The following is a 27,268-nucleotide window of genomic DNA, read 5'->3' as shown; positions in this document are numbered from 1 at the left end:
ATCTCAAAAAGAAAAGAAACAGCCTGACCAACATAGTGAAACCCCGTTTCTTCTAAAAATACAAAAATTAACTGGGTGTGGTGGAGGGCGCCTGTAATCCCAGCTACTCGGGAGGCTGAGACAGGAGAATCGCTTGAACCTGAGGGGATAGGGGGGCGGAGGATGCAGTGTGCCGAGATTGCAGAGATAGCGCCACTGCACTCCAGCCTAGGCAACAGTGAGAGACTCCATCTCAAAACAAAACAAAACAAAACAAAACAAAAACGATTGACTTCTTCCTCATTGACCTGTGGGGGCTCCAAGACTATCATCTCACATCTTTTTTTTTTTTTTTTTTTTTTTTTTTTGAGACGGAGTCTTGCTCTCTTGTCCAGGCTGGAGTGCAGTGGCACAATCTCGGCTCACTACAACCTCCGCCTCCCAGGTTCAAGCATTCTCCTGCCTCAGCCTCCTGAGTAGCTGGGATTACAGGCTTGTGCCACCACGAGCAGCTAATTTTGTATTTTTAGTAGAGACGGGGTTTCACCATGTTGATCAGGCTGGTCTCGAACTCCTGACCTCATGATCCGCCCTCCTGGGCCTCCCAAAGTGCTAGGATTACAGGCGTGAGCCACAGCTCCCGGCCTCATCTCACATCTTTCTACCTCTGCAGCACACGACACGCCCTAGTTGGAAACAAAGTCGGAGTTTGTGGACTGGGGGAAGGGCGGGGTCTAACATCAGGTCAGGCGCGTTGCAAGGTACATCTTGGCACCCGGAAGAGGCCCAGCACAGTTGCCCCCGACGTGACCCGACCTCCCCTACCAACTGAGGCGCCCTTGTTGCCAGGCTAGAGGCGAGCGGGGGGTATGCGCTCATTGGTCAAGGAAGGAGCGCCTGTTACTAGAGGCAAGAACCAGAGCCCATTGGTCGGAACACCTCACAATGGACCCCTGCGGCACGCAGAGTCCTTATGATTGGTTTGCTGGCTGCCTCGGGAGACCCTGTTGCCTCGAGCCTAGGCTACTTGGCGCTCCCGACCCGACCCCCGTTCCCCATTGGCTGTCCTGGCAAAAGTCGCCATCTAATGAGGAGCGAGGTGCTGGGCTCCGGAGCGCGCGCTTCCCGCGGTGCCATCTAGTCCTGTGGGAGGCAGCCCGGGCCCGCGGCCCAAGCCAGTGAAAGTCCCAGGGGCCTGACATCGCTCCCAGCGCTCGAGGACGGAGGCCTGCTGTGGAGGACACCGTGCTCCCTCGGGACCCGTTTTGGATTCCGGCCCGGGCGTCCCCTTGGAGCTCTGCATCTCCAACCTGGAACCCAAGCTAGAAGGCTCAAGTTCGACGCATCACGTGGCGAGCGGATCCACTGAGGGTCCACAGAGAGGGGCGCCTATCTCCTGCGTCTCAGTTATCCCGGTAATCGTGTATACACCAATTGTTCATTGCCTCATTAACTTGGTTTTCTGGGTACACCCACCTTGCCACCAGAGAAGTCCAAATCCTGACTTCTCTCCAAGGTGTTGGGAATTCTGTGCCCTAAAGAATTCCGACTCAGATCCAAACGGGGATCTGGTGGAATCGAGGGTGAAAGGCCAGAGGGACGATGTTCTACTATCCCAACGTGCTTCAGCGCCACACCGGCTGCTTTGCCACCATCTGGTAAGGGTAGGGCCCGTGGGCGCGCGATGGGGGATGCTGGCCGGGATCCCAGCCTGACAGTTCCCCCTCCGTCCCCATTTTCCCACCTTCCCCACCCACTTCAGGCTGGCGGCGACGCGCGGCAGCCGGTTGGTGAAGCGCGAATACCTGAGGGTGAATGTGGTGAAGACCTGGTAAGGCCCAGAAAAGGGAAGGAGGGCCTGGCGCGGGGGGTGAGTTAGGGGATGGGGTGGGCAACGCTGTGGGCCCAGTCCTGGGCACAGCGGTAATCAGGGCCCATTGTTCCCCAGCGAGGAAATACTCAATTACGTGCTGGTACGAGTGCAACCCCCGCAGCCCGGCCTGCCGCGGCCCCGCTTCTCCCTCTATCTCTCAGCCCAGCTTCAGATCGGTGTGATCCGCGTCTATTCTCAACAATGCCAGTACCTCGTGGGTAAGGCTGGGAACCCTCAGAGGTGGGGCGGGCTGAGCAGCTGTCTGCTAAGCTGGCTGTCTACCTCGCCCTCCCTGCCCACAGAGGACATCCAGCACATCTTGGAGCGCCTTCACCGTGCCCAGCTGCAGATCCGAATAGATATGGAGACTGAGCTGTGAGTGTTCCCTGGGCCTTTGATGGGACACCTGCTAATTTGGCCTCAGCCTAGCTCAGCCTCAGTCCCTGACCGCTTACATTCTCTCCCAGACCCAGCCTACTGCTTCCTAACCACCTGGCCATGATGGAGACCCTAGAAGATGCTCCAGATCCCTTTTTTGGGATGATGTCTGTGGATCCCAGACTTCCTAGTCCTTTCGATATCCCTCAGGTAGGGCTTATTCCCCCAGACTCTTGAATTGACAATGCAGAAGGGGAGTGCTGTCCCTGTGTCACTCTGATATTGGGGTTGGGGAAGGAAGCTTGCCACAGCTCTCTCCCACAGGAGGTGGTAACAGGGGGACTGCCAAGGTGGATCCATCCAGGCAAAGCCCCCTGTACTTATCTACTCCGGGCCAATCTGATCAGATGGTTCCCCCACTGGAGGCAGCTCTTGTCCCCAGTTGTCTCCACACTGTTTTCACTGCCGAGGCCCTAATACAGGCTCTCATCTCTCTGTACTGGGCTTTCTTTTTTTTTTTTTTTTTTTTTTTTGAGACAGAGTCTGGCTCTGTGGCCCAGGCTGGAGTGCAGTGGCTGGATCTCAGCTCACTGCAAGCTCTGCCTCTCGGATTTACGCCATTCTGCTGCCTCAGCCTCCCGAGTAGCTGGGACTACAGGCGCCCGCCAGCTCGCCTGGCTAGTTTTTTGTATTTTTTAGTAGAGATGGGGTTTCACCATGTTAGCCAAGATGGTCTCGATCTCCTGACCTCATGATCCGCCCGTCTCGGCCTCCCAAAGTGCTGGGATTACAGGCTTGAGCCACCGCGCCCGGCCTGTACTGGGCTCTCTTACCCCTGTCCTCCTCCATCTATTCCCAATACTCCAACAGCTTAATGTCACCTCCTTCCTTAGTTCCCCTTTTGAACAGTGGCTCCTGCTGCAAACAGATTACTAGCATTTGGGGCTCTCCATGCTCCACTTTATTTTTTTATTTTATTACTATTATTATTATTATTATTATTATTATTATTTTTTGAGACGGAGTCTTGCTCTGCCGCCCAGGCTGGAGTGCAGTGGCCGGATCTCAGCTCACTGCAAGCTCCGCCTCCCGGGTTCACGCCATTCTCGTGTCTCAGCCTCCCCAGTAGCTGGGACTACAGGCGCCCGCCTCGTCGCCCGGCTAGTTTTTTGTATTTTTTAGTAGAGACGGGGTTTCACCGTATTAGCCAGGATGGTCTCGATCTCCTGACCTCGTGATCCGCCCGTCTCGGCCTCCCAAAGTGCTGGGATTACAGGCTTGAGCCACCGCGCCCGGCCTATTATTATTTTTGAGACAGGATCTTGCTCTGTGGCCTAGGCTGGAGTGCAGTGGCACGATCTCAGCTTACTGCAACCTCTGCCTCCCTGGTTCAAGTGATTTTCCTGCCTCAGCCTCCCAAGTAGCTGGGACTACAGGCATTCGCCACCATGCCCAACTGATTTTGTAATTTTAGTAGAGACAGGGTTTCACCATGCTGGCCGGGCTGATTTCAAACCCCTGACCTCATGATCCACCCCCCTCATCCTCCCGAAGTGCTGGGATTACAGACATGAGCCACAGAGCCTGGCCCATTTTTTTTTAGTTTTAGTAGACATGGGGTTTCGCTATATTGGCCAGGCTGGTCTCGAACTCCTGACCTCAGGTGATCCACCCACCTTGGCTTTCCAAAGTGCTAGGATTACAGGTATGAGCCACTGCGCCTGGCCTATTATTACTATTTTTTAAGATGGAGTCTCTATCACCCAGGCTGGAGTGCAGTGGTGTGATCTTGGCTCACTTCAACCTCCACTTCCTCTGGTCAAGCAATTCTCCTGCCTCAGCCTCCCAAGTAGCTGGGATTATAAGTGCCTGCCACCATGCCCGGCTAATTTTTGTATCTTTAGTAGAGACGGGGTTTCACCATGTTGGTCAGGCTGGTCTTGAACTCCTGACCTCAGGCGATCCACCCGCCTCGGCCTCCCAAAGTGCTATGATTACAGGCGTGAACCACCATGCCCGGCACATACCCCAGTTTAGAACTAGTCATCTCCAGACTTCTCTCTCAGTCCTCTGGGCATCTGTGGCTCCTAAACACTAGTTTGGCCCTTATGCCTCAATGATACCACATTCATGTCTTTGCTTGTGCTGTTTCCCTACCCCATAATGGTCACCCCTCATCCTCTACAAGTCAAGTTCTACATATTCTTACAGACCTGGCTTAAATGCTGCCCTTCTCTATGAAATATTTATCCCAGTCTTAGCTGGAACCAAATGCAGTTTGGGAACTCAGCACTTTGCTAGGGCCTTGTTTTACCCTTTGCCTTGACTCTTGTGGGGTTACATACAACCCTGTCTCCCCACTAGACTTCCTTAAGATCAAGAATCTTTTCTGTTCACCTCTGTCAACCGCAACAGTTGACGATGCACTGCTTCTTGCACAATTTTTTTTTTTTTTTAAGACAGAGTTTTGCTCTGTCTCCCAGGTTGGAGTGCAGTGGAGCAATCTCAGCTCACTGCAACCTCCACTTCCTGAGTTTAAGCAATTCTCCTGTCTCCACCTTTCAAGTAGCTGGAATTACAGGTACCACCACCACACCCGGCTAATTTTTGTATTTTTAGTAGAAACGGGGTTTCATGATGTTGGCCAGGCTAGTCTCGAACTCCTGACCTCAACTGACCCACCCACCTTGGCCTCCCAAAGTTCTGGGATTACAGACGTGAGCCACCGCGCCTGGCCTTCTTGCACAAATTGATGAGGGCTAGATAACTGAGGTTTGGGTTGGGAAGGGAGGTGAGAACAGGAACTGAGGAAAGGAGGCCAGATGGCGGGTGAGTTTACTGCAAGCTGATGTCAGTGCAACAAGAATTAGGCATAAAAGGAGATTACTGTGCATTGTTGAAGAAGGTTGTGAAAGTGGGAAAGAAGGGGGCTGAAGCTGAACCCTATCTGTTGTTTCCAATCCCTCCCCAAAGATTCGACACCTCTTAGAGGCTGCAATTCCAGAGAGAGTTGAAGAGATCCCTCCTGAAGTCCCTACAGAGCCCAGGAAGCCAGGTCAGCAGAGAGAACTTTCTTTCTGGTGAGAGGCATAAGCAGGCCCAAGAGCTGTAGAAATTACCATTTTTGAGCCTAAGAGCCTGGCCCTGTGAGGGTGCCCCCCCTTTTTTTTTTTTTTTGAGACAGAGTCTCACTTTGTCGCCCAGGCTGGAGTGCAGTGGTGCGATCTCGGCTCACTGCAAGCAATTCTCCCGCCTCAGCCTCCCTAGTAGCTGGGATTACAGATGCGCAATACCATGCCTGGCGAAGTTTTATATTTTTAGTAGAGATGGGGTTTCATCACATTGGCCAGGCTGGTCTCAAACTCCTGACCTCAGGTGATCCGCCCGCCTTGGCCTTCCAAAGTGCTGGGATTACAGGCGTGAGCCACCGTGCCCCACAAGGGGCAGTTTATGTGTGTAACCTAATCAGTACCTCACAAGAGTCCTCTGAGGTCAGATTTCTTATCCTTTTTTTTTTTTTTTTTTTTTTTTTTTTTTTTGAGAGACAGAGTATTACTCTGTAGCCCAGGCTGAAGTACAGTGGTGTACTTTAGGCTCACTGTAATCTTTGCCTCCCGGATTCAAGCAATTCTCCTCCCAAGTAGCTAGAATTATAGGCATGCACCACCACGCCCAACTAATTTTTGTATTTTTAGTAGAGATGGGTTTTCGCCATGTTGGCCAGGCTGGTCTCGAACTTCTGACCTCAGGTGATATAACCACCTCAGCCTCCCAAAGTGGTGGGATTACAGGAGTAAGCCACCACACTTGGCTTTTTTTATTCTTTTTTTCCCAGGCTGCAGTGCAATGGTATGATCATAGGTCACTGCAGCCTTGACCTCCTCCTCCAGGGCTCAAGCAATCCTTCCACCTCAGCCTCCAGAGTTGCTGGGACCACAGGGATGAGCCACCACACCTGGCTAGTTTTTAAATTTTTTGTAGAGACAGAGTCTCGCTATGTTGCCCAGGCTGGCCTCAAACTCCTGGGCTCAAGCAATCCAAAGTGTTGGGATTACAGGTATGAGCCATTTTGCCCAGCCTCCCCACTTTACTGATGAGAAAAGCGAGGCTCACAGTGGTTAAGCAGTGTAGCCAGGGTCAGGATGCCAGAGATTAGCCTGGGTCTGATTAGAATCCAGGTTACCTTGACTTCAGAGTCCATGCTTTTGCCTGACTGCACGGCTGTGGGAATTTGGAAAGAAGCAGAGAGGCTGGTGACTCCCCTGTTCCTCCAGACAGGATTCTGGTCACTGTGCTGCCCCCTGAGGCCATCACGCTCCGGGAGGCAGAGCCCATACGGATGCTGCGGATTGAGGTGAGTTGTTCCCTGCACACAGGGCCTGAGGTCCAGCCCCCCTTGCATCTACTTCTCTCTGTCCCCAGAGCTCTGCCTTTTCTGTCTCCATTTCCCTATTCTCTGTCCCTGGCACCTGAGCACCCAGTGGCTTCCTTGAACCTGGCCCTGTGGCATGCCTCTGGGATCCACTCTCCTGGATCCACTTGCCTTTTTCAGAAATGTTATTGAATCCCCTCCCCTTGCTCTTCTCTCTGGACAGGGTGAAGAGGAGCTCCCAGAGGTCAGCCGCCGAGAGCTGGACCTGCTGATCGCAGAAGAAGAGGAAGCTATCTTGTTAGAAAGTAGGTGTCTCTGGCAGCACAGGGCCTGCCTGGAGCTGGGTGGTCAGACCCCTGGCATGGGTAGTCTGGGACTGGACCATGTTCCCATTTCTCCTTTTCCATCCTCTGAACTCTGATTCTCTCTCCACAGAGCCAAGGGAGGAGCTCCGGGTCCCAGAGGGTGAAATTGTAGTCCCCCGGCTCTCACCTCCAGCTCCTGCAGAGTAAGGGCAGGAATTCCTAGACCAGGTAGGATGTTGGTGCTGGGAAGGGTCTCCTCATTTCTCTTGCCCATTTCCCTTCAGGGTGGAAGGAATAGCAGAGGCACTTCCAGTCCAGGTCCTGGGCCCTGAGGAGCTGAGGCCGATAGGCTGGGAGCCTGGGGCCCTACTCATGGGTGAGTGCCCACCACGCCCCAGGGGCTTTTCTGGGACTACTTCTATACTGCTGCAGACAAGGGCTCTATATCCCAACTCGCTAAAGGGAGGACCCTGCAGTTTCTTGCCCTGGCATCTGCAAGGGGTAAGGGGCTTATGGGACAGAGCCACAACCTTGGGTGTTGTTGCAGAGGTGACCCCCCCAGAGGAACTGCGTCTGCCAGCCCCACCCAGCCCAGAGGTGAGTAGCATCCCTTCCAATCCTCCTCCTCCTCCTCTTTGCCCTCCCCCACCAGAGCTGCCTCCCCAAGCCCAGGGCCACTGCTAGCTTACAGGGGTCCTTAGTGCAGATGATAAAAGATGTCCCTTTCTATGCCCCATTGTGTCTGGCCTGCACTTCCCAGATGGGTACCCTCATGCAAGGTATGAGCTGCTCAAGTGTATGAAGACCCCACACAAGCCCTTCCCCAGGTTCCTCTAGGGGCGGGGTGTGGGGCCCTGTTAGCCGTCCACTAGAATGACAGGAAAAGGAGTAATGGGCAGCCTTGCCCCTACCTGCCCGCCCCACTCAGCGGAGGAGGCCCCCAGTCTTCCCACCTCCTCGCCGTCGTCGTCGCCCGTTACTGTTCTGGGACAAGGAGACTCAGATCTCCCGGAAGAAATTCCGGGAACAACTGCAAACCAGAGCCCACTGCTGGGAATGTGTGAGTACAGCCCAGGCTTTGCCGGGAGAGGGAAGAATCTTGGCAGGGATACCAGGGGCACATGCAGGCTGAGCCTTCTAAATTCCTCAGGAGGTTGGGGGTAGGATTGGGAACTTGAGGAAAATCCCCTCCATTCTCCAGAAAATGCAGGCGATGTGGGTTTGCACATGTACAACTCTTCATGGTCCTTTAGTGACCCCAACTGTCATACCCATGGGCACCAGGTTAAAAAGTCCTTCTTTTAGCAATGGCAGGGCAGGCAGGGTCACGAGCCCAAAAGCTGGGGAAGTCCAGAAGCCCCAGAACAATGCATTGCAAAGAGGCAAAGGGGACCGGAGGAGTGGCTGCTTCATAATGAGGCTTCTGACCTTTCCCCACCACACAGCCCAAGGTGCAGCCTCCTGAGAGGACCATCACAGGCCCTGCAGAGTTGTTCAGAACCCCAACTCTCTGTAAGAATGGCAGGGGATGGGCACAAAGGATCCTCAAAACCAATTCCTCATTCCTGGTGCTCCTCACGCCTCAAACCCTGTGCCTACTGCCTTCTTGTCCACAGCTGGCTGGCTACCCCTTGAACTACTGGGTCTCTGGACCCGCTGTGCCCAGCCACCCCCAAGAGCACTCAGGCGAGAGCTGCCCGAGGAGGCCGAAGAGGAGGCTGCTGAGAGGGAGGCAGCTGCTGAGGAGGAAAGGAGAAAGGCTGAAGTTCCGAGTGAGATCGAGGTAACCGCACCACCTGTTGCCTGCATCGCCCCAGTGCCAGGGTCTGCCTGACCAACTGGCTGCCCTCCCCTGCTCACTGGCCTTGTGCCTTCTGAGGCCCGAGTCCCAGATGCTTGGGGTCTTAGTTCTGCTTCTCCTGTCCCCAGGTCCCGAGGGAGGCCCAGGAGCCCAGTGGTCCCCTTATGGTATCTTCAGGTAAACACCTAGAGAAGAGGGGCAGTGGGACCACCACCCGTACCACTGTCCCAGGAAACTAGTATCCCAACTGCTCAAGCTAATTCATGAGTGAAGGCGTGTGTGTGACATAAGGAAGCACAGACTGCTCCTCCTCTGCTCGCCCACCTGTGCTTTTAACAAGTCACTGCATAGCTCTGCCATCTACTTATACCAGGTGGCCACAAGGCCCTAACTACCACCCAAGCAGACACCCCCCAGCGCCTTTCCTCCCCCAACAGAGCTCTCCCTAGAGGCAGCTGAAGAGGAGAAGTCCCGCATCAGCCTCATCCCACCAGAAGAACGGTGGTAAGCGGCCAGGCTCCATGGGAGCCAGGGCCCACAGCCTTTGGCCAGGTGGTAGAAATGGCTGCTGGGATGGATATGCCCCTTGTCACTGTCACAGCTGCCACCTTCCCTGCTCTTACTCCCATGTTCTCCTAGGGCCTGGGCTGAGGTGGAACAGCCAGAACCTCCTGCATTGCCCGTGGTGCCTGAACTCCCCGAGGTGCCCATGGAGATGCCTTTGGTGCTGCCCCCAGAGCTCGAGCTGCTCTCCCTGGAAGCTGTGCACAGGTACCAGGGAGGTGGCACCTTGATGGGGTGGACCCGGGCTGAAGCCTCTGCTAATGGTTCTTGATCCCTATAGGGCAGTGGCAGTGGAGCTTCAGGCCAACAGGGAGCCCGACTTCAGCAGCCTGGTGTCACCTCTCAGCCCCCGCAGGATGGCCGCTCGGGTCTTCTACATGCTCCTGGGTGAGTGTATGCATATGTGTGTGTGTATGTGGTGCAGGGACACACAGACCAGAGGCCCATACAGGGACTCCCCCAACCTGCCCTCTCCTCCCCTCTTGACCAGTGCTCTCAGCGCAACAGATTCTTCGCGTGGAACAAGAAAAGCCATATGGTCGCCTCCTGATCCAGCCTGGGCCCAGATTCCACCGAGGTTAGAGTCCATTTACAAAGCTGCCAGGAAACCGGCCACTTCTAGTAAACCACGTCGTGGCTCACTGGGTCCTGCTTACTTCATTTCTGAATGTGCATTTCCAGCCTTCTTGCTCTCAGAGCTATTGTTCAAGCAGAAAACAAGCTGCTTTTATTACCGTATGATGTCATGACTCATTTGTAACAGATCCAGCCTCAGGGACAACCCTGTAAGGCAGCAAGTGGGGCTGGCGCCAAATGGGTATGAGTCCCAGAATCTTTGGGAAGGCAGAACTGAACTGGGCTGAGAGGTGGTCTTAAGGCCTGGGCAGGCTCCTGTTCTCTCTGGACCGGCTGCAGCCTGCAGTCTAGGAGAGGCCCAGCACAGCCTGGAGCTCCTGAGCCTTGTCAACAGGCAGTGAGCCCAGAGCTGCCTGGAAGCTGTCAGCGTGCTGTTCGGCCAGGAATGTCAGGAGCAGCAACAGTGCGGCCTTGGTGTCTGGGTGCAGAGGGAGGGAGAAAGGTTGGGGCTCCTAAAGCCTCGCTGCCCCAGGTCCTCTGAGCCCTGCCACTCCCAGCCTCCCCCAAGCCCCTGCCCGTGACTCCTATCCTCACCTGGTGGGATACTGTTGTCAGCCATAATGAGGCTGCAGATACGCAAGAGGTCTGGAGCCACATCTACAACCTGTGAGGAAAGAGTGGCTGACTCAGGGGAGCAGCCCCGGACCCCAGGTCTAGGCGGGTGGTCAGGACCAAGGAGTGGCAGAGTCTCTTACTGGGGTGGTTGCACCTGGTATTGATTCACAGGCATCCAAGACAACTATGAACATGAGCAGGACCAATGAAACTTGGTGGTAATGACTTTTTTTGGAGGGAATGGGGGATGTGGAACAAGATGATTCAAGTCATAGCCTCAAGACCTAAAGAAACCCAGACACCCAGAAGCTCCACCTACACAACAATCTCTAAAGGTATAAGACAAGGATGACACAAACACTCTGACATGACTCCAAACCTAGCTACTTGGTACAGCCAAAATCTCTTCAGAGAGCAGAGCTGATCTAATTGAAATGTATGGTGTGGTGGCCCAGAGGTACCCAGGGCTCCACAGAGCACAGTTTGAAAGGGCCCTGGTTTAGGAAACCAGCTTGGGAAAACTGCAACTTCTGGCTCAGACCAAAGGGTAGAAATGGAGTTTCCTCAGGAAAAATGCTACGTGGAGGGAGGAAGTCCCACCTGTCCCATCACAGGACTGGCTGCCAATCCTTGCAGACAAATAAGAAATGGTGCAGGGAGTATCAAAAGAACAGCTGAAACTGTCACCTTGCATCAGGTGCAACCGACAGCCTGGAGCTCCTGAGCCTCATCAGCAGACAGCGCCTATCACTGAGTGGAGCGGCGCGCTCCCCTCTGAGGGCTGCCAGCCACAAGGTTACCTGGTCAGGGTTGCTCTGGTACAGGAAGCTGAAGAGGCGCCCAATGGTGACCCACTCCTCCAAGTCCTTCTTCAGTGGCAGGGCATGCAGTAGGGCAGCCAGCACCTGGGCACACAAATATCTCAGGCCAACCTGCCCTGCCCTCCACCACCCTCCCTCCTCAGCTTCCAGGCTCTGCCTGATGTCTCCCTCCCTCACCTGGGGCTCTGGTTTCCTGGTGGGACTGGCCATCAACAGGCGGGCAAGTGCCCCACAGATGTTGTCACGGACACGATCGTGTCTCTCCCGCGCCAGGAGGGGGAAAAGGAGCCCCAGCAACTTGGGGAAGTGTCTGATTCACAGTCAAGGAATGGCCACACACTCAGGTAGACCTTGCCCACCTGCAAGCCCTGGGGACATTCCCCCAACCCCCAGTCCCTCCCCTCCTGTGAGCCAAGGATACTCCTGGGCAGGGTGGCCCCCGTGCTCTGCCAGCACGCCCATCCCAAAGATGGCATTGCTTCGCACCTCAGGGTCTGCCTCTCGGGCGGTGCTCAACAGCACAGGGAGCAGCCGAGACACAAATTGGGCTGAGGCGGCACCCAGGCCCTGAATAGTCTCTGCCAAGGTCCCCACTGCAAAGGACTTCTCTGCCACTGTGCAGCCCTGTTTCTGATGGGGGAGAACAGGAAGGAGTACAGATCAGCCTGGGCCAAGGATAAAGGCTGAGGTGGGCACTGGGTGCACGAGGGGACTAGGGCTTGAAGCCAGAAGATGGACACTCACTGTCTTGCACACCAATAATGGAAGGAAACCAGCAAAGAATGGGGCAAAGGAGTCTCCCCCAGCCGCGGCTGCCAGGGCAGGGATGGCCTCTCCAGCGTGCTCCAGCAACATGGCGTCGTATTCAGCCTGTGGAGCCAGGTCAGGGGCTGGAGCACCAGGGCCAGCTCAGTGACTGCACACATCCCTACCATGCTCTGCCACCAGCTGCAGGGGTCCCTGGGGCTGCCCTTGGTTGATAGGGCTGGTCCCTCTCAGACTGGGTGTTTTCATTGCCCATCTTCTTCCCCTAGCTCTTCTGCTCCTGCCTATCTCTCTAAGCACACCCCAGTCCACACTGCTCTCCTTCCCTGAACTCCCACTGGCTTAATGGGATCTGGGTTGTGTCTCTCTGACCATTACCAATCTCTTTTAGTGGCCCTGGCTGCCCCAGGCCAAGAACAAATACACTGTCCACCCCTGTCCCTGTGGAGACTGCCTGGACCACCTGGTCCCAGTTTTCATCCCTGGCACTCACCTGATCATCATCTTCCTCTTCCTCCTCCTCATCAGCATCCTGACAGGCTGTCTACAAGAAGTAGTAGTTCAACTTAGCCAGAGCTTTCATGCCCCTTCTCTTTTCATCGGGGTATGGGAGTGGACTTGTAGCCAGTCCCCAGCCTGGGCCCGGCACCTCTCCTTCCCGAAGCCCACCTGCCCTGCTCACCTTCCTCTGCAGCACAGCCTTGAGCATGCTACAGAGCTCAGCCAGGCGCCCAGGGGGCTTCAGAGTGAGGGTCCCACAGCTGCGGAGCACCCCTGTCAGGGCCTCCAGCACAGCCATCACCACCTGGCGCTCCCGCTCCCTGTTCACTGCCTGCACGTAGGATGGCACCACTCGGGCCAGGGCAGCCTGCAAAGCTGGGGACATTATTGGCTGAAGCACTGGTCAGGCCCTGCCCCACCCCAAGAACCCCCAGCCTGGCCCAGCCTCTCCTTCTCACCAGCAGTGTTGGGTTCCGAGGGGCAGCTTTGACAGGCCTTGTGCAGTGCACAGCAAAACTGACCCAGAGCCTCATGGGCTGCCTTCCGCACATTCAGGTGAGGGCACTGCAAGATGAGGAGGGGCAGGATGTCTCTGCTGTGTGCACTGTGAACACAGGGCCCCCAGCCTGAGAACCCCACCCACTCCACCCACTGGACCACTCACCTCCAGCAGTTTAAATACTTCTTCAAAGACACTTTCCATGTATGGAAGGAAGGCCACACTACAGAGAGAGACACAGCCATGGGTAAGGGGCCCCCAGGCAGGGTTTTCAGTGCCAGGGAAGGGCGAATGCTCACCTGGTGTTCACAGAGATCTCCCCTAGGGCAGCACAGGTGTCTTCCTTCTCATCAAAGAAGGCGTTCTCCACACTGTACCTAGAGTAAGATGGGGAGGCAGTGGTGACCAGGCACCAAGAGAAGCAGATCCAGCACTAGTCCCCGGTCTAAAACCAAAGTCTAGATTCCTGATCAGAAGAGCACTCCTCCGCACCCTGAGATCTCTGAGTCATCCTCTTCTTCCACATCCTCATCCATGAGCTCCTCCTCTTCTTCCCCATCACTCTCATCGTCAAACAGAAGGAAGGAGCTGCTCCCGTCACACTGAGGCTGAAGTGGAGGCATGGCAAGGACTTTGGCTCAGCTGGGCCCAGGGGATAAATCCCATTGCAGGCCTGGCCTGGCCCAGCCCACCCTCTGCTCACCACAATGCCCTCGGTAGAACGCAGTGACAGCAGCATGAGCATGGTGATCTGTTCCAAGTGGGGTGCCAAGCCCTCGCCCATCAGACCCGATAAGGCGGCAAATAGGCTGTACCTGGTCAAAGCAGGCAGAAGAAGCTGTATGGTCCTGCTTGCTACCACCAGACAGGATGGGGGGGCCCAGGAACACCTGGCTATGGTCCAAACCAAAGGACTAGAGTCTGGGGTGGGGATTCCAGTGGGTCCAGTGGGCAGAAAGGAGGGGTGGGGACAAGGGCAGAGGCAGGGTCAGGGATCACTCACGTGCAGCGCCGCAAGTCAGGGTCGTCTACCTGGTTGCAGAGGCCCAGACCCAGCTGGCAGCATTCCTCAGCCAGCGGCCTCATGGGCTCCCCCACCGCTCGTGCCAGCACTCCCAGTGTCTCTGTGGGAGCAAGGGCTCCATTAGCACCAGGAGGTGGAGGTGGGCTATAGGACCAAAGGTGGTAGCTGGGAGGGATTCAGAAATCCCCTCCTACCCCTTGGTACAAGGTGAAGAACAACCCCTTTGATGAGAAGGAAGACATCCGTGCTCCCATGGGGGCAATCTCTGTCAACACCAGGTGAGCATCGGCCCTTTGCTGGCACTGGGATCCCCACCTGGGAGCCTCTCACTCACCCAGGCTCTGGATCTGCACAGGTTGAAGGTCCTCACGGCCTGTTAACAGAAATTCCCGCAGGTGCTCCATGATGGCAGGGAAGTAGGGCAGCAGTGAGGCCTGGGCAGCTGTAGCTGCAGGATGGAAGGACAGAAATCAGAGCTGGAAAGGGCAGGGACCACCAGCCACAGGGCCTTTGGGTGAACCCCACATCCCTACCTCCTGCCTCTCTCCTCACCAATGGCTCCCAGGGCGCTCACAGCCAGCTCCTTGGCCCGGGGACTGCTGGGGTTCCTCAGAGGCTGCAGCATGCATTCCATAAGCTCCGGAAGGTAGGGCTGCACTTTGGGCCCTGTGGGAAAGGATGCTCCTCTGTCAACCAACCCAGATCTCCTACCTGCATGCCCACCTCCCTCCAGGCGGAAACCCCTTTGTGGTGCCATCACACACTTTCCCCCACCATAGGCAGCAATGCAGGAAGATGCACATCCTGCACATTCAGCCAAAGCCGCTGCCTCATCCCCCTCCCCCAAGCTCCCCACTGCCATCACTACCTAGGTTCTCCACGAAATTCTCCAGGGCATAGCAGGCCTTGGCTAGGTGGTGTGTGTGTCCAAGAGGCACCGACTTCAGGTAGGCGAGGAGCAATGGCATTACCTCCCTTGAATAGCTGCTGATATGGGGCTGGGGGAGGGAGCAAGCAGGGCTTGAGTCAGGTTCACCTGCAGGGCACACACAAGAGTGTGACGGCAGCAGGGATGCTTGAAGAGATGAAAGGTGAGGGGAAGGGGACATTCAAGTGGTGGCTCCCACATTCAGCCTGGTTCACCTGTAGGTTTTCTGAGAACTGGCCCAGGGCAAATAGCGCAGCATTGCGTACAACTTGCGAGGGGTCCTCCAGGCCCTTGCACACGATCTGCAGCAGTGGGGGCAGCAGTCTGGATAGGGCAGGACAAGAGGACACAGGCTGAGGAGCTATACCTGACAGCCCTAGGCTGACCTGTTCTCTTCATTTTCCCTGGGAAAAAAAAGGCTTTTCCTGTCACCGGAGGGTGGTCTCTATAGCTGGAAGCCATGTCATTTATCTTCCAAGCCAGGACACTTTTGAGAATGGGGGAAAATGCTGTTGATAAATAAGCTTGAACAAACAACAAGCATAAACCATGACAGCCATGGTCCTCCCCGTGGGCAACCCTCACCCTGGGATAGGGGAATAGATACCTCTGCCTGATGTGGTCACCAGCTCCGTCAGACAGCACGGCCAGCACCAGGAGTCCAGCCTTGCGCTGGTATGGGCTCTCGCTCCGCAAGGCCTCTTCCAGCATGGGCATCTAGGGAAGCATGTGGCATGCTTCTGAAACCCCAGCAAGAGCCTGCCCATTCCTGTGGAAATAGACCTTCACACCTCCCAGGATAAATGTCCTTGGCCTCAGGAGACTAGGCACACTTGGAGGTAGGGATACCAGAGGGACAGAGCCACACTTACCAGCTGGGGACAGAGCTTGTCGGGGGGCAGGTGTAGCGCCAGCATGTCCACAACCTAAGATAGGATGGGGAGACTTACTTTGCTCGACTCCATCTCTGCCTCCCCAACCTCCCACAGCCACCTAACACCTTCCCCCCCGTCCTGCCCCACATCTCACCTGTACAGCAAAATGCTTGGGAGTCTCCCCCATCAGCTCAATCTCCAACTCTTCCTCTTCTGAATCCTGGTCCTCAGGATCCAACTGGCCTGGCAGGGGCTCAGCAGCCATAATGGGGAAAAGGGTGTGCAGCAAGGGTGGCAGGAGACGATTCTTCAGTAAGGCCTTGACAGAGAAGGTGGAACAGTGTCCCTAAGAATCTGCTCCCAGGATGGGCTCACATTAAAAATTCCAGTCTTCCAGGCCATAAGGGGTCCGACAGAAAATTTCCAATCTCCCAGGCAGGAGCTGGGGTAAGGCTAGGCCAAGGCTTGAACTCCCACAGTACTTTAGATACCCTGAGATGAACCGAAAGTCCCAGGAATGAGACTAAGGGTGGAGAGTGGGTGGGGTGATGTGTGTCAATGGGCACTCACTCACCTTGCTCTTGACTTTGACCAAGAAAGTGAGGCAGCAGAGAATACGTACGCGTATCGCATTGCCCAGGGCCACATTTCTAGCCACCTGTCCAGAGAATAGTAAGAATCAGAGACAGGGAAGGAAAGTCCCAACAGAGCATGTAGCAAGGGCCATGTCCACTCCAGGCTCACCTCCAGGCAGAATGTGAGGACCTCAGAGAGGTAGGGGGTGATGATGGGCACCTCTGACTCCAACAGTTCATCCAAAACCTCAAGGGCCTCACAGGCCTTTGCCTGACAAACAAGGCACAAGGTTACCATGCTCTTCTTCAGTGGGCCAAGCTGGACACTTTTGCACTCTTCTTCCAACAGAGCTCCTGCCCACCTGTCCTCACCTCATCTATGGGGATCAGAGTCTGCACAGCCACGATCAGCTTGGGCACCAACATCCGAGCGAGAGGCTGAGGGACACATCACAGAGAGCATGATGCAGCCTAATCTCACACTCCAGCAGCTGACAGCTTCCTCATAGCCTGAATTGCGAGGAGGAGCCCAGGCATAATAGCCAGGCCCACCTACAGCATTCCCTCTCAATTGTCAGGAAGGGCCACAGGCAGGTAAAGAATCCAAAGCAGCTTTGTAACTTTTACAGGTGAGGACATGAAGGCCTGAGGAAAGGGAGTCAAAGATATGAGGGCCCACATCTCACCACGTCTTCAGTGCTGAGGTAGGGGGCCACGGTGGTCAGAGTGCGCATGGAGTAGAAGAGCAGCCCAGGAGAGCCCACCTCACCAAGAGTCTCATTCAGAAGCCGAAGAAGCTCCCGGTGGTGGGGTTGGAAGGCCTCGGGCCGGGAGGTCACCACCACACTTAGCAGCAAAAGCCCCATCTGTCCAAGAATAGAGGATTGGAGAGCAAGCTTACATGGTCTATCCCGCCTCTTAGTCCCTCCCTCATGCCAACCATGTGATGGTACCTCTCTCTCTGGGCTGTGGGGGCTGTGGGTACTGTGCTGAAGAAGCTGCAAAAGCTGTGGCCAGGCCTCCAGGCCTTCCTTTCGAAAAATGGTGGCTGAAAGCTGGGCCAGGCTGAGGCTCACACAGTGCCTGCAAACAGGAGAGATCTCCTCTATCGCTTTCCAATACCTTCCTCCGCACATAGTGGCCAGGCACAATGGTGCAGCCAGGAGAGAAACTTTCAGGAGGTGTGGGCACAGGGTCTTTACCAAGTTGGGACACATGAAACAGCAGCTCAGAGGGAGCCCGGCAGCACTGCGGGCATGTAATCTGGTAAGTTCAGTCTTGCCTGAATTTCCGTCTTATTCTTCTGACTTGAGTTTGGCAGATCATAGTCACCCTTCCTCAAGAACTTCAGTCTTCAAAATAGCCTTAAAATTCTCACTCCACCTTGGGTCTAGAACTGAAGTCCCTGACCCACAAGTCCCAGCCTGGAACTGAAAGGGAAAGCAGAAACCCCGACAAGGTCGTCAGGATCCCGAGAAAAGGGGGTAGGTACTTACTCTGTTTCTCTCTGCAGGGCCGTCAGGATCAGGGACTTGAGGCTGGAACACAGAGGGCAGGTGTTTGGTACCCAGACTGCCCAGGAAAAGTCTCCGCCTGGCCCCGCCCCAACCCAGACACAACCCACCTCTCCCGTTGCTCCGCCGCCAGCCGTCGCCAGCGGGTGTTCAGTCGTCTGCGGGTCAGCAGGGCCGCAAACTGGCGGATCTACGGCGAGGAAACAAGCACGTGGGGGTCCGGGCAGGAGGGTGCTGAGCGGACCGCAGGGGGCGGATATTGGGGCTTGACCAGTGGCGTACAGTGGGAAGCTCGGAGGGGAGAGTCAGGGGTCTCACCTGGGGGTCGGCCGCCGAGGCAAGCAGGTCGCAGAGAGCCGGCAAAGCGGCGGGGGCCCGAAGAGCGATCTGGAGCTGTTCCGTGGCCTGGGGGGAAGCTAGGGGTGAGAGTCGGGTCTTTCCCGCAACCTCCCGCTCGCCCTGGCCGGGTTACGCCTACTCCCGTACCCGACGGATGCGTTCGGTGTCCGGCAGCAGCAGCTCCCGTAGGAGCTGCTCCAGGCCGGCGGACTCCATGGCAGCCGCTGAGCCGCCGCTAATGGGCCGAAAAGGGGAGGGGGAGCGGGAGGGGGAGGGACAGCACGTGGAGGCGCTGACACCCACTTCCGGCGGAAAGGGCGTTGCCACACTCCCCGAGGGTTGCCAAGGTGATTCAATTCACTTCCCACAAAGAGGTCCGACTCCTCCACTTCCGTTATGCTGAGCACCGGCTGAGTCGCGGAAACCCAGCTCTGGCAATGTGGGTTCCCCACGCCGGGAGTTCCCAAGTTGGGTTGAAGAACTCAAGCTTCGGGCATTCAGTGGCCAGCTCGGCTTTTAAAGGACCGTGCCCTTAACCGCAGGCTGGAGTTCCTATATCCAGACCAAAACCTCCAACTACATGAGCCTTTTTCTTAACAAATTTTATTTTGATAATTGTAAAAAGAAAAATCAGGACCAAAACTAAAGGCAACTTAAAAATTTCAAATATATACTCCTTATGTAATAGAGATTTATAATTTCCAGGCCCTCTCTGGGGAAGGAAGGCCCAAAGGGCAAAGGGGAAGGCAACAATGCCATCACACAATTCAGTCAATCAGAAGAGAAGCTGGTAGGAGAGCTCAACTAGGCATGAAGAAAGGGAGAGAACAGCAATACTTCTGCCATACAGAACTCAGTCCATCTTGAGGTTAACATAGATATACCGGATGAACTTTAGGGAAGAAAAAAAGGAGATGGTGCCCAGCATGAGGAAGAAGACATAACCAGTGAGTAAGGAGTAGCCAAAGAACTCTACTGTCTGTACTGCCCCAGACATGTTGGAGCGCCGGGCATAATAGAAAACTGAGTAGAGGAAGATGAAGAGGCCGGTGGAGCCAACACTCAGCACAGATCGCCACCACCAGCGGTAATCCTCCCCAGACAACTGGAAGTAGGTGAGTGCAATGGAGATGCAAGCCCCCACACTCAGCAGGATGGCGAAGACAAAGAAGAGGATGCCGTACAAAGTGTACTGCTCCCGACCCCATACTGTGGCAAAGATGTAGTACAGCTCCACAGAGATGGCACTGTGAAGAAAAGAGATGATACACAGCATTAAAGAGCTGTGCACAGTGGCTGGGCTGAAATCCAGCCCCCACCCTCTCCCATGTTGCTGGGTCATTGTGAAAAGTGAGTTCACTCCACTCTCTGCCCTAGATTCCTGGCTTCATGGGGATTTTTTGCCTATGATTAGCTGTTCTCACTTCAAGAATATCTTCCCTAATAGATTGAGGGCAGGGATCTTGTCCATTTTACTTTCCACTTCATTCTTTGCCTGGCACAAAGAGATATTCAACAAAGTAAATGGATCATCAAATGGGCTTTAAAACCCCACATGATGTCCACAGACACTAAAGTCAGAAACCAGGAAGGTGAAGGGGGAGATGTCTCTGGAGGGCTTTATAAGTGAGACACTCATATCTGAACTGATTCAAGCTCAGTCCTGCTTGGGGATAGGAGGAACCATTTAATGATCTCTGAATGGTACCACTGAACCAGGGATCAGCGGGTTGGGTTAGGGTACTGGATGAGTAGGGACAGGAAAAGTTGAGGTCAGGAACCTGACAGTGATAGCCATGGAATAAAGGGAGGATACCTGAAAGGCAGGAAGCCTCCAACAGTCATGTGGATGACAGTAGACTTGTACCAGGGCTGGGGTGGAATCTCCCGGGCGATGTTCTTGGTGCGACAGGGTGCATCAAAGGGGCTGGCGTTGTTCTTCCCGAAGATGCCTCCAATGACAGTGAGGGGAAAGCCCACCAGCAGCCAAACCGTCAGAAGCAGCAGGATGGTTGTGGCTGGCAGAGCCTGTGTCGAACCATTGGCCCAGTGCACTGAGTTCACCACACTCCACGTCAGGAAGAAAGGCACTGCAGGGATGGCCCCCGGAGGCAGGGTCAACACTAGGAGCTACATCTCTAAGGGCACCCACTTATATCCAGGACCAAAAGGGGAGGGGGGTGAAGCAGACTGCCACTCTTAACAGCAGACTCATGCTCCTGGATGTCCCTACAGAGTCAACTGCCCTCACCTCCACCCTTTCAGATCCCATTACTCTTTGCTCTTTTTTTTTTTTTTTTTTTTTTTGAGACGGAGTCTCACTCTGTTGCCCAGGCTGGAGTGCAGTGGCACGATCTCTGCTCACTGCAAGCTCTGCCTCCGGGTGCACGCCATTCTCCTGCCTCAGCCTCCTGAGTAGCTGGGATTACAGGCATGTGCCACCACACCCGGCTAATTTTTTTGTATTTTTAGTAGAGACGGGGTTTCACCGTGTTAGCCAGGATGGTCTCGATCTCCTGACCTCTTGATCCGCCCACCTCAGCCTCCCAAAGTGGTGGGATCACAGACCTGAGCCACCGCGCCCGGCCTCTTTGCTCTTAATCTTACCACCGCCCCCCCCACCCCGGTGTCATTAAGGATCCAGGTAGCTACTACATAATCTGAGAGTAACACAAATCCACCTGCCTCCAGGGGCCTGTCTTGCCTTGGAGTTGGTAATTCCTAGCATGAGACATTCCTTTGGATTAAGGCCCTGTTTTCAGAAAGCCTTGGTTCAAATATAAATGTGATGGGATATAAATCAGACACATAGGATTGGGAACAAGAAGGGATCAGAACAGGGACTACTACTGCCTTTGAAAGGGCAATCTGGTTTGAAAGCCTAGAGTGGGCCCACCTTCAAAATAAAAATTAAAGTGTGTTACTTTAGTATAACGGGTGAGAATACAAGTCAGACTGCTGAAACTTGGTTCACTACTTTTTAGGAGTGTAATCTCAGACAAGTTACTTAAGCAGCCTTTAGTTCAGTTTCCTCATCTGTGGAATGGAAATATTACCTACTTCACACAGTTATTACTGAGTGCTTACCACACTGCCTAGGGCATATTATTTATAAATAAACAAACAAAAATAAATTTTTGTTTGTTTTTTTATTTATTTTTATTTTTTTGAGACGGAGTCTCGCTGTCGCCCAGACTGGAGTGCAGTGGCGCGATCTCGGCTCACTGCAAGCTCTGCCTCCCAGGTTCACGCCATTCTCCTGCCTCAGCCTCCCAAGTAGCTGGGACTACAGGCACCTGCCACCACGCCCAGCTTGTTTTTATTTTTGTATTTTTAGTAGAGACAGGGTTTCACCTTGTTAACCAGGATGGTCTTGATCTCCTGACCTCGTGATCTGCCCGCCCTCAGCCTCCCATAGTGTTGGGATTACAGGCGTGAGCCACCGCGCCCTGTGAGGGCTTTATAATGTTAAACTATTCAAAAGAAGTGCATTCTTGTCTTTTTTGGTTTTCTTGTTTCTTTTACAATATTCCTTCCCTTCAAGCCTCATCCTGACTCTATCCCAAGTTCAATGATGTGTTCTTTTTTTTTGAGACAGTCTCACTGTCACCCCAGCTAGAGTGCAATGGTGCAATCATGGCTCACTGTAGCCTCAACCTCCCAGGCTCCCTAGACTCAAGCAATCCTCCTGCCTCAGCCTCCCAAGTAGCTGGAATTAGAGATGTAAACCACCATGCCCGGCTAATTTTTTTTTTTTTTTTTTGAGACGGAGTCTGGCTCTGTCTCCCAGGCTGGAGTGCAGCGGCCGGATCTCAGCTCACTGCAAGCTCCGCCTCCGGGGTTTACACCATTCTCCTGCCTCAGCCTCCGGAGTAGCTGGGACTACAGGCGCCCGCCACCTCGCCCGGCTAGTTTTTTGTATTTTTAGTAGAGACGGGGTTTCACCGTGTTAGCCAGGATGGTCTCGATCTCCTGACCTCGTGATCCGCCCGTCTCGGCCTCCCAAAGTGCTGGGATTACAGGCTTGAGCCACCGCGCCCGGCCTTAATTTTTTGTTATAGAGACAGGGTCTCACTATGTTGCCTAGGCTTGTCTCAAACTTTTGGACTCAAGTGGTCCTCCGGCCTCGGTCTCCCAAAGTGCTAGGATTACAGGTGTGAGCTACTGTGCCCAGCCACAATGTGTTCTTAATTCCTAAGTCCAGAAAGGCCCACCAGGGAAAGGAAAGTCCTCACCAGAGAAGAGACTGGTGGTGAGAATGATGTTCCACACCCAACGCTCGCCTCCAATCTGCCGGTAGAAGTGGCTGGACACGTAGCCAGAGATGCAGCAGGTCAGGGCATACAACAAGATGGCTGCCGAGTTAATGGCCCCATGACGGTGCACATTGAACATGCCCAGCAGTGCCATGACAATAATGCCTGCAGGACGGTAGTGGAAAGCCCATGTTAGGCCTCACCTGTGTCTCTTCTAGCAATTTCAGAGGAATCAGCCCCCCCTTCTCCCAGACCCAGGGCCTCCAGCAAAACAATCTCCCCCAGTTTTGCTATCCAGAAAATCTACAATAGAATACGCACATCCTTGCTAGAGCCACCTTATCCCTTAGGTCTGCCCCTCTGGATAGAAGATCCACAGACCTTTTCTGAACAAACTCCATACCTAGTTCTACCCCATGAGATAAATCCCCAATTCATTTTTATCACCTCACCAGTGCCAAGGGCCAGGAACTGGGCGCCCACGCCAAGCACAGCACAGAGCAGACCACGGTATGGGGGGAAGCGGAAGACATCTGTATGGATAATTTTCCAGCCATTGTCACCTTGGTCAAAGTCATCACCAGAACCTGCAGAGGTGGTCTCCTCATCTAGGTTGTACCGAGCCAGGTCATTCCGAAGCACACGCATTAGAATGACAGCCACAAAACCCACCAGTAAAAACACAAGCACCATGGAGTTGATGATGGACAACCAATGGATTTCCAGTGTTCGAGGAAAGAAACCACCATCATCACCACGGCGCCTGTCACTCCGACGCTCTACTGAAGTCTCAGACCAGCGCACGCTATAAGTGTGGGTAAGGCCTAGGAACTCATCAGGTCGTAACCCATCCAAGCTGTGGGGCTTGACGTCCCGCACTGAAACATTGGCAAATATAATTCGGTCTCCATGGAATTCTAGGTGGAAGTCCAAATGGGTCCAGAGTCCTATCTTGTGGCTGTGTGGCAAGAAGCCGCTCTCCTCCATGTAGCCCACAAAGCCCCGGATTGGCAAGTCATCTACCACAAATTCAAAGTAGTACAGTTCTTCGATGGCCTGGCGCAGCTGCTCCACCTATAAAGAACAAGTCAGGAGTTGGTCACACAAGACCTCCCCAGGCACAGAGTTAGAGCAAAGTTTCTCACCTTCAGCATTACTGATATTTTGGGGTGGATTTTTTTTTTTCGAGATGGAGTCTTGCTCTGTCACCCAGGCTGGAGTGCAGTGGTGCAGTCTTGGTTTACTGCAGTCTCCGCCTCCTGGGTTCAAGCAATTCTCCTGCCCCAGCCTCCCGAGTAGCTGGGATTACAGGTACCCACCACCACACCCAGCTCATTTTTGTATTTTTAATAGAGACAGGGTTTCACTATGTTGGCCAGGCTGGTCTCAAACTCCTGACCTCGTGATCCGCCTGCCTCAGCCTCCCAAAGTGCTGGGATTGGCCAGGTGCGGTGGCTCATGCCTGTAATCCCAGCACTTTGGGAGGCCGAGGCGGGCGGATCACAAGGTCAGGAGATGGAGACCATCCTGGCTGACATGGTGAAACCCCGTTTCTACTAAAAATACAAAACATTAGCCGGGCATGGTGGCGGGCGCCTGTAGTCCCAGCTACTCGGGAGGCTGAGGCAGGAGAATGGCACGAACCCAGAAGGTGGAGCTTGCAGTAAGCCGAGATTCCACCACTGCACTCTAGCCTGGGTGACAGAGCAAGATCTGTCTCCAAAAAAACAAAACGTGCTGGGATTACAAGCGTGATCCACCACACCCGGCCTGGGATGGATAATTCTTTGTCACAGTGGGGTTGTCCCATGCACTGTAGGATGTAGCTTTCCTGGCCTCTTCCCATTACATGCTGGTAGTACCCCCAGCTGTAACAATAAAAAATGTCTCCAGACATTGCTAAATGTCCCTTGGGGGACAAAACTGTTCCCCGTTGACAATCACTGGATTAGACTCCAGTATGTTGAGATTCTCCAAAAAAAAGAGCAAGTATGACTTGACAGGGTTAAAGCCTAGAAAAAGGAGAGTGGTAAAGTGTAAGGAAGTCTGGAGTGGACTAAGGAGAAGTACCAGGATTCACTAAAGAAAAAGCATGACAGGGAAGGTTAGGTAGAGACTACAGGAAAACAGTTAAGAAACAGCCAAGAGGTAGGCATGGAAGGAAACAGAAATATGTAGGACTGATAGTTGGGACCTCATGACTAACAGAGAAGCTTGCAGTAAGAAACCGTGGGCTCTGATATCAGTTCTGCAATTCACTGTCAATGTAATCTTGAAAAAAGTAACTTCTAAGCAAGTTCTAACTTAGTCAACTGAATTAGAATAGCATCACCTACCCTGCCTGCCACACTGGGTTGTACTGTAGTTAGAATCAAATCAGACAATTTCCATAAAGGTACCCTGAACCATATATGTAAGGCACTGTTAGTCTCTGGGAAGGAGGACTACGTGATAGCCAATGTGGAGAGGCTGACCTGTGCAGAACTGAGCTGCATGTGGCACAGAATTCTCTTCTCCACGTTTTCCCGAAAGCGGATCTCATACAAAGACTCAGCCATTCGGTCCCCATCCAGCACTTCACCCAGGCTAAGGCTTTTGTGACGTATCTTCTCAGGGCAGCAAACTGGAAGCTGATAGTAGTGGTAAGTTTCCTGAGGGTTATGGTAGGGTCCCACTTTGTTGACATATAGAATAACAGGGTCGCCGGCCTTGTAGTGTGTCACGCCTTCCACCCCTGGCCCATGGCCTGTGCCCAGCAACAGTATCAGGATTGGCAACCACTGGCAGCTCCAACTTCGAGGGTTCCCTATGACTGTCATCCTTAAGGCAGTGGAACCTGTTTGGGGGAATCCTGAGGTTACAGAAACCAGGGAGGTTACAGAAACCCCAGGTCAGGTGCCTCGAACTGAGGTCCCCTGGCTCCACTTGCTCCCATTGACCCCCTCCCCGCCCCCACCCTACCCCACTTCTCTCTATCCCAAAGACCCCGCTCCACTTCTGCTCTCTCATCCTCCCAACCTGGGGTCCATCCCTCCCGCAGCCCGTCCGGCCCGGAGCCTCTATTTAGCGCCCTGGACCGTTTCCATGACAACGCCGCGCGGTCTCGCACCTCGGGTCCCTTCCCGCCATAGCCCCGAGGTCCTCACCGCGCGGGAAGGGCTGGCCGAGGCGGCGCCAGCGGCCTCCGCGGCCCCGTAGCTGCCCTTGGGCTCCTGCCGGGGTCTCTACCAGAGCGGCGCGGTAGCGGCGCGTTGGAGAGGACCTGCCACCCGACCTCCACGGGGTTGCCCGCTGCTGCGCCTGACAGCGGCGGCTGCGGCTACACCAAGCTGGACACGGCTCTGGCTTACTCAAGAACTCCCCGCTGCGCCTTCTCCATCTGGAGGCCCGGCCCAGCTCCGGGGATCCCGTGAGGCTGGCTCGCCCCGCCCCGCCTGTCCTGGGCAAGGCGGGGGTCCTCCCGGCGATCGGCCGCGAGGCCCAGGACACGTCAGTCTTACCACTTCCGCCCTCACCGGCGGGGACCTCAGCCTGGCGGAAAGCTCCTTGCATTGAATGTAGAGGGCCTTAGACGCTGCGGCCCCTGGGGACCCCTTCGCGACGGCTTCCCGGGGAGGGGGCTGAGGCCTGGCAGCCAGGACCCTGATGCCCCTTCGGGAGAGGAGTGGCCGCTAGGCCGCTCGCTTGCTCCGGGAAAGATTTGGGGTTTGAGAGCTCTTGGCCGGGAGGCTCGCGCTGGCCGAGGCCGGAGAGGTGTACCCGCGGGCAAGAGCCTAGCGAGGGCCGGGGAGATGGAGCGCAGGCGGCAGCTTTGATCGAAGCACTTGCCGGCTGAACCACCAGCTGCTGAGCCCTGAGAGGCGGTTCGTGGCCCCCCCAACCGGGGAAGGGGCTCTGGGCATCTGTCCCATGCAAGGGTCCCACCGTTTGAATCTCACCTCACTCCTCTCCCACCTGTCACGAATGGCCCGCGCCAAAGTAATAAATATGTAATAGGAATGTCTTCCAGAGGCTCTGCTGGAGACTTCCCTGGCCGCACAGTGAGCGTTCAGTGCCCCGCCATAAGCAAGCCAAAACCCGGTCTGGCGCAGAGGCGCGCAAGGAGAGAGGGTGTCTGTCCTTTCACTCTGAGTTGGGCAGCCTGACACGGTTATTGTTAATTGGTAAAGTATCTCGCGGTCCGTTAGTCTTCTTCTATGTTTTTGTTCATATTTATCACTGTGTATGTCTTTGGGCTTCTCTTAACTTTGAATGGCAGATTATTTTGAAAAAGTTTACCCTTGTGTTTGTCTCAGCGATTTTAAAGGGGATCTGCTGTCTAGGGAGTTCCCCTTGAAAATCGGACCTTTGAGTAGTGACTTCTGTTTTACCACCTGGGAGCAACATGTAAGGACGTGGACTTAAGGTTCTCTCTCCCCAGGGGAAGATGCACAGTGGAAAAATCATAAATGACTTCTGGCCTGAAAAGCCCTTAATTTACTTGCTTCTACAATTACTACCCTTTATGACCCAGTTCATCTCCCTGCAGACATAGGTGAGGGTCAAAGAAGTAGATGGTGGAGTTTTTTAGACAATCAGTGAATTTTGTAATTAGAAAAAGAACTGAGGTCGGGCACAGTGAGCTCACACCTGTAATCCCAATGTGTCCGAAATTGGTGGGTTCTTGGTCTCACTGACTTCAAGAAGGAAGCCGTGGACCCTCACGGTG

The 27,268-nt window shown here is 54.5% G+C and overlaps 3 protein-coding genes across 20 annotated transcripts; 1 reads left to right on the top strand and 2 right to left on the bottom strand.

Annotated features, from left to right (window-relative positions):
* The first annotated feature begins 513 nt into the window (after positions 1-513).
* On the top strand, positions 514-10,046 carry REC8 (REC8 meiotic recombination protein). 9 transcript variants are annotated; one of them, XM_033188434.1, is made up of 20 exons: positions 514-1,394; positions 1,496-1,637; positions 1,742-1,810; positions 1,928-2,070; positions 2,155-2,227; positions 2,320-2,440; positions 5,204-5,285; positions 6,505-6,584; positions 6,826-6,907; positions 7,038-7,110; positions 7,192-7,283; positions 7,455-7,504; positions 7,836-7,967; positions 8,353-8,419; positions 8,524-8,690; positions 8,837-8,885; positions 9,146-9,212; positions 9,348-9,479; positions 9,553-9,659; positions 9,763-10,010. In XM_033188434.1, exons 2-20 carry the CDS (start codon positions 1,582-1,584, stop codon positions 9,852-9,854), a joined length of 1,734 nt encoding a protein of 577 aa, XP_033044325.1. In that variant the 5' UTR covers positions 514-1,394; positions 1,496-1,581; the 3' UTR covers positions 9,855-10,010. The 9 variants fall into 9 exon arrangements, 8 of the variants coding, with proteins under 8 accessions (XP_033044325.1, XP_033044320.1, XP_033044322.1 ...); XR_004431718.1 differs by having other exon boundaries at positions 1,928-2,227; positions 9,082-9,212; XM_033188429.1 differs by having other exon boundaries at positions 9,553-10,046.
* IPO4 (importin 4) lies at positions 9,972-19,073 on the bottom strand. Of its 3 annotated transcripts, none has more exons than XM_033188417.1 (30): positions 18,452-19,073; positions 18,284-18,370; positions 18,076-18,155; positions 17,948-17,989; positions 17,405-17,534; positions 17,138-17,317; positions 16,824-16,889; positions 16,621-16,722; positions 16,451-16,534; positions 16,031-16,195; positions 15,874-15,927; positions 15,609-15,718; positions 15,217-15,325; positions 14,942-15,071; positions 14,626-14,739; positions 14,408-14,521; positions 14,053-14,173; positions 13,753-13,864; positions 13,542-13,657; positions 13,349-13,426; positions 13,215-13,272; positions 13,009-13,114; positions 12,732-12,925; positions 12,543-12,593; positions 12,029-12,154; positions 11,706-11,914; positions 11,462-11,594; positions 11,264-11,368; positions 10,443-10,512; positions 9,972-10,326 (listed from the first exon to the last, which is right to left on the bottom strand). In XM_033188417.1, exons 1-30 carry the CDS (start codon positions 18,518-18,520, stop codon positions 10,196-10,198), a joined length of 3,246 nt encoding a protein of 1,081 aa, XP_033044308.1. In that variant the 5' UTR covers positions 18,521-19,073; the 3' UTR covers positions 9,972-10,195. The 3 variants fall into 3 exon arrangements, 2 of the variants coding, with proteins under 2 accessions (XP_033044308.1, XP_033044309.1); XR_004431716.1 differs by having other exon boundaries at positions 9,980-10,326; positions 12,029-12,174; positions 18,452-18,657; XM_033188418.1 differs by lacking the exon at positions 17,405-17,534 and having other exon boundaries at positions 9,977-10,326; positions 18,452-18,830.
* On the bottom strand, positions 18,890-26,321 carry TM9SF1 (transmembrane 9 superfamily member 1). Of its 8 annotated transcripts, none has more exons than XM_033188419.1 (6): positions 25,707-26,321; positions 25,035-25,411; positions 23,013-23,634; positions 22,540-22,725; positions 20,121-20,394; positions 18,890-19,551 (listed from the first exon to the last, which is right to left on the bottom strand). In XM_033188419.1, the coding sequence occupies exons 1-6, from the start codon at positions 26,110-26,112 to the stop codon at positions 19,158-19,160; spliced, it is 2,259 nt and encodes a 752-aa protein (XP_033044310.1). In that variant the 5' UTR covers positions 26,113-26,321; the 3' UTR covers positions 18,890-19,157. The 8 variants fall into 8 exon arrangements, with proteins under 8 accessions (XP_033044310.1, XP_033044311.1, XP_033044316.1 ...); XM_033188420.1 differs by having other exon boundaries at positions 25,035-25,396; XM_033188425.1 differs by having other exon boundaries at positions 25,035-25,190; positions 25,707-26,101.
* Positions 26,322-27,268: the final 947 nt, after the last annotated feature.

This window comes from Trachypithecus francoisi, unplaced genomic scaffold, assembly GCF_009764315.1.
Source record: "Trachypithecus francoisi isolate TF-2019V2 unplaced genomic scaffold, Tfra_2.0 Lachesis_group3, whole genome shotgun sequence".
NCBI lineage: Eukaryota > Metazoa > Chordata > Mammalia > Primates > Cercopithecidae > Trachypithecus > Trachypithecus francoisi.
Note: the sequence above shows the minus strand (reverse complement) of the source record. Positions and strands in the feature narration are given on the sequence as shown.

What these genes read in the sequence shown, in the direction of transcription:
- IPO4 (XM_033188417.1), bottom strand. Translation starts at nt 18,520, where the DNA reads ATGGAGTCCGCCGGCCTGGAGCAGCTCCTACGGGAGCTGCTGCTGCCG. An exon ending in GGTGACCACATCAGGCAGAG is followed by an intron (nt 15,326 to 15,608) that starts GTATCTATTCCC and finishes TGCCCTATCCAG; the next exon opens with ACTGCTGCCCCCACTGCTGC. An exon ending in GGGGGCCACCCTGCCCAGGA is followed by an intron (nt 11,595 to 11,705) that starts GTATCCTTGGCT and finishes ACTGTGAATCAG; the next exon opens with ACACTTCCCCAAGTTGCTGG.
- TM9SF1 (XM_033188419.1), bottom strand. Translation starts at nt 26,112, where the DNA reads ATGCAAGGAGCTTTCCGCCAGGCTGAGGTCCCCGCCGGTGAGGGCGGA. An exon ending in TGCAGCTCAGTTCTGCACAG is followed by an intron (nt 23,635 to 25,034) that starts GTCAGCCTCTCC and finishes TGTTCTTTATAG; the next exon opens with GTGGAGCAGCTGCGCCAGGC. An exon ending in CACCACCAGTCTCTTCTCTG is followed by an intron (nt 20,395 to 22,539) that starts GTGAGGACTTTC and finishes CCATCCCTGCAG; the next exon opens with TGCCTTTCTTCCTGACGTGG.
- REC8 (XM_033188427.1), top strand. Translation starts at nt 1,582, where the DNA reads ATGTTCTACTATCCCAACGTGCTTCAGCGCCACACCGGCTGCTTTGCC. An exon ending in GGAAGCTATCTTGTTAGAAA is followed by an intron (nt 6,908 to 7,037) that starts GTAGGTGTCTCT and finishes CTCTCTCCACAG; the next exon opens with AGCCAAGGGAGGAGCTCCGG. An exon ending in GCCTGGGGCCCTACTCATGG is followed by an intron (nt 7,284 to 7,454) that starts GTGAGTGCCCAC and finishes GTGTTGTTGCAG; the next exon opens with AGGTGACCCCCCCAGAGGAA.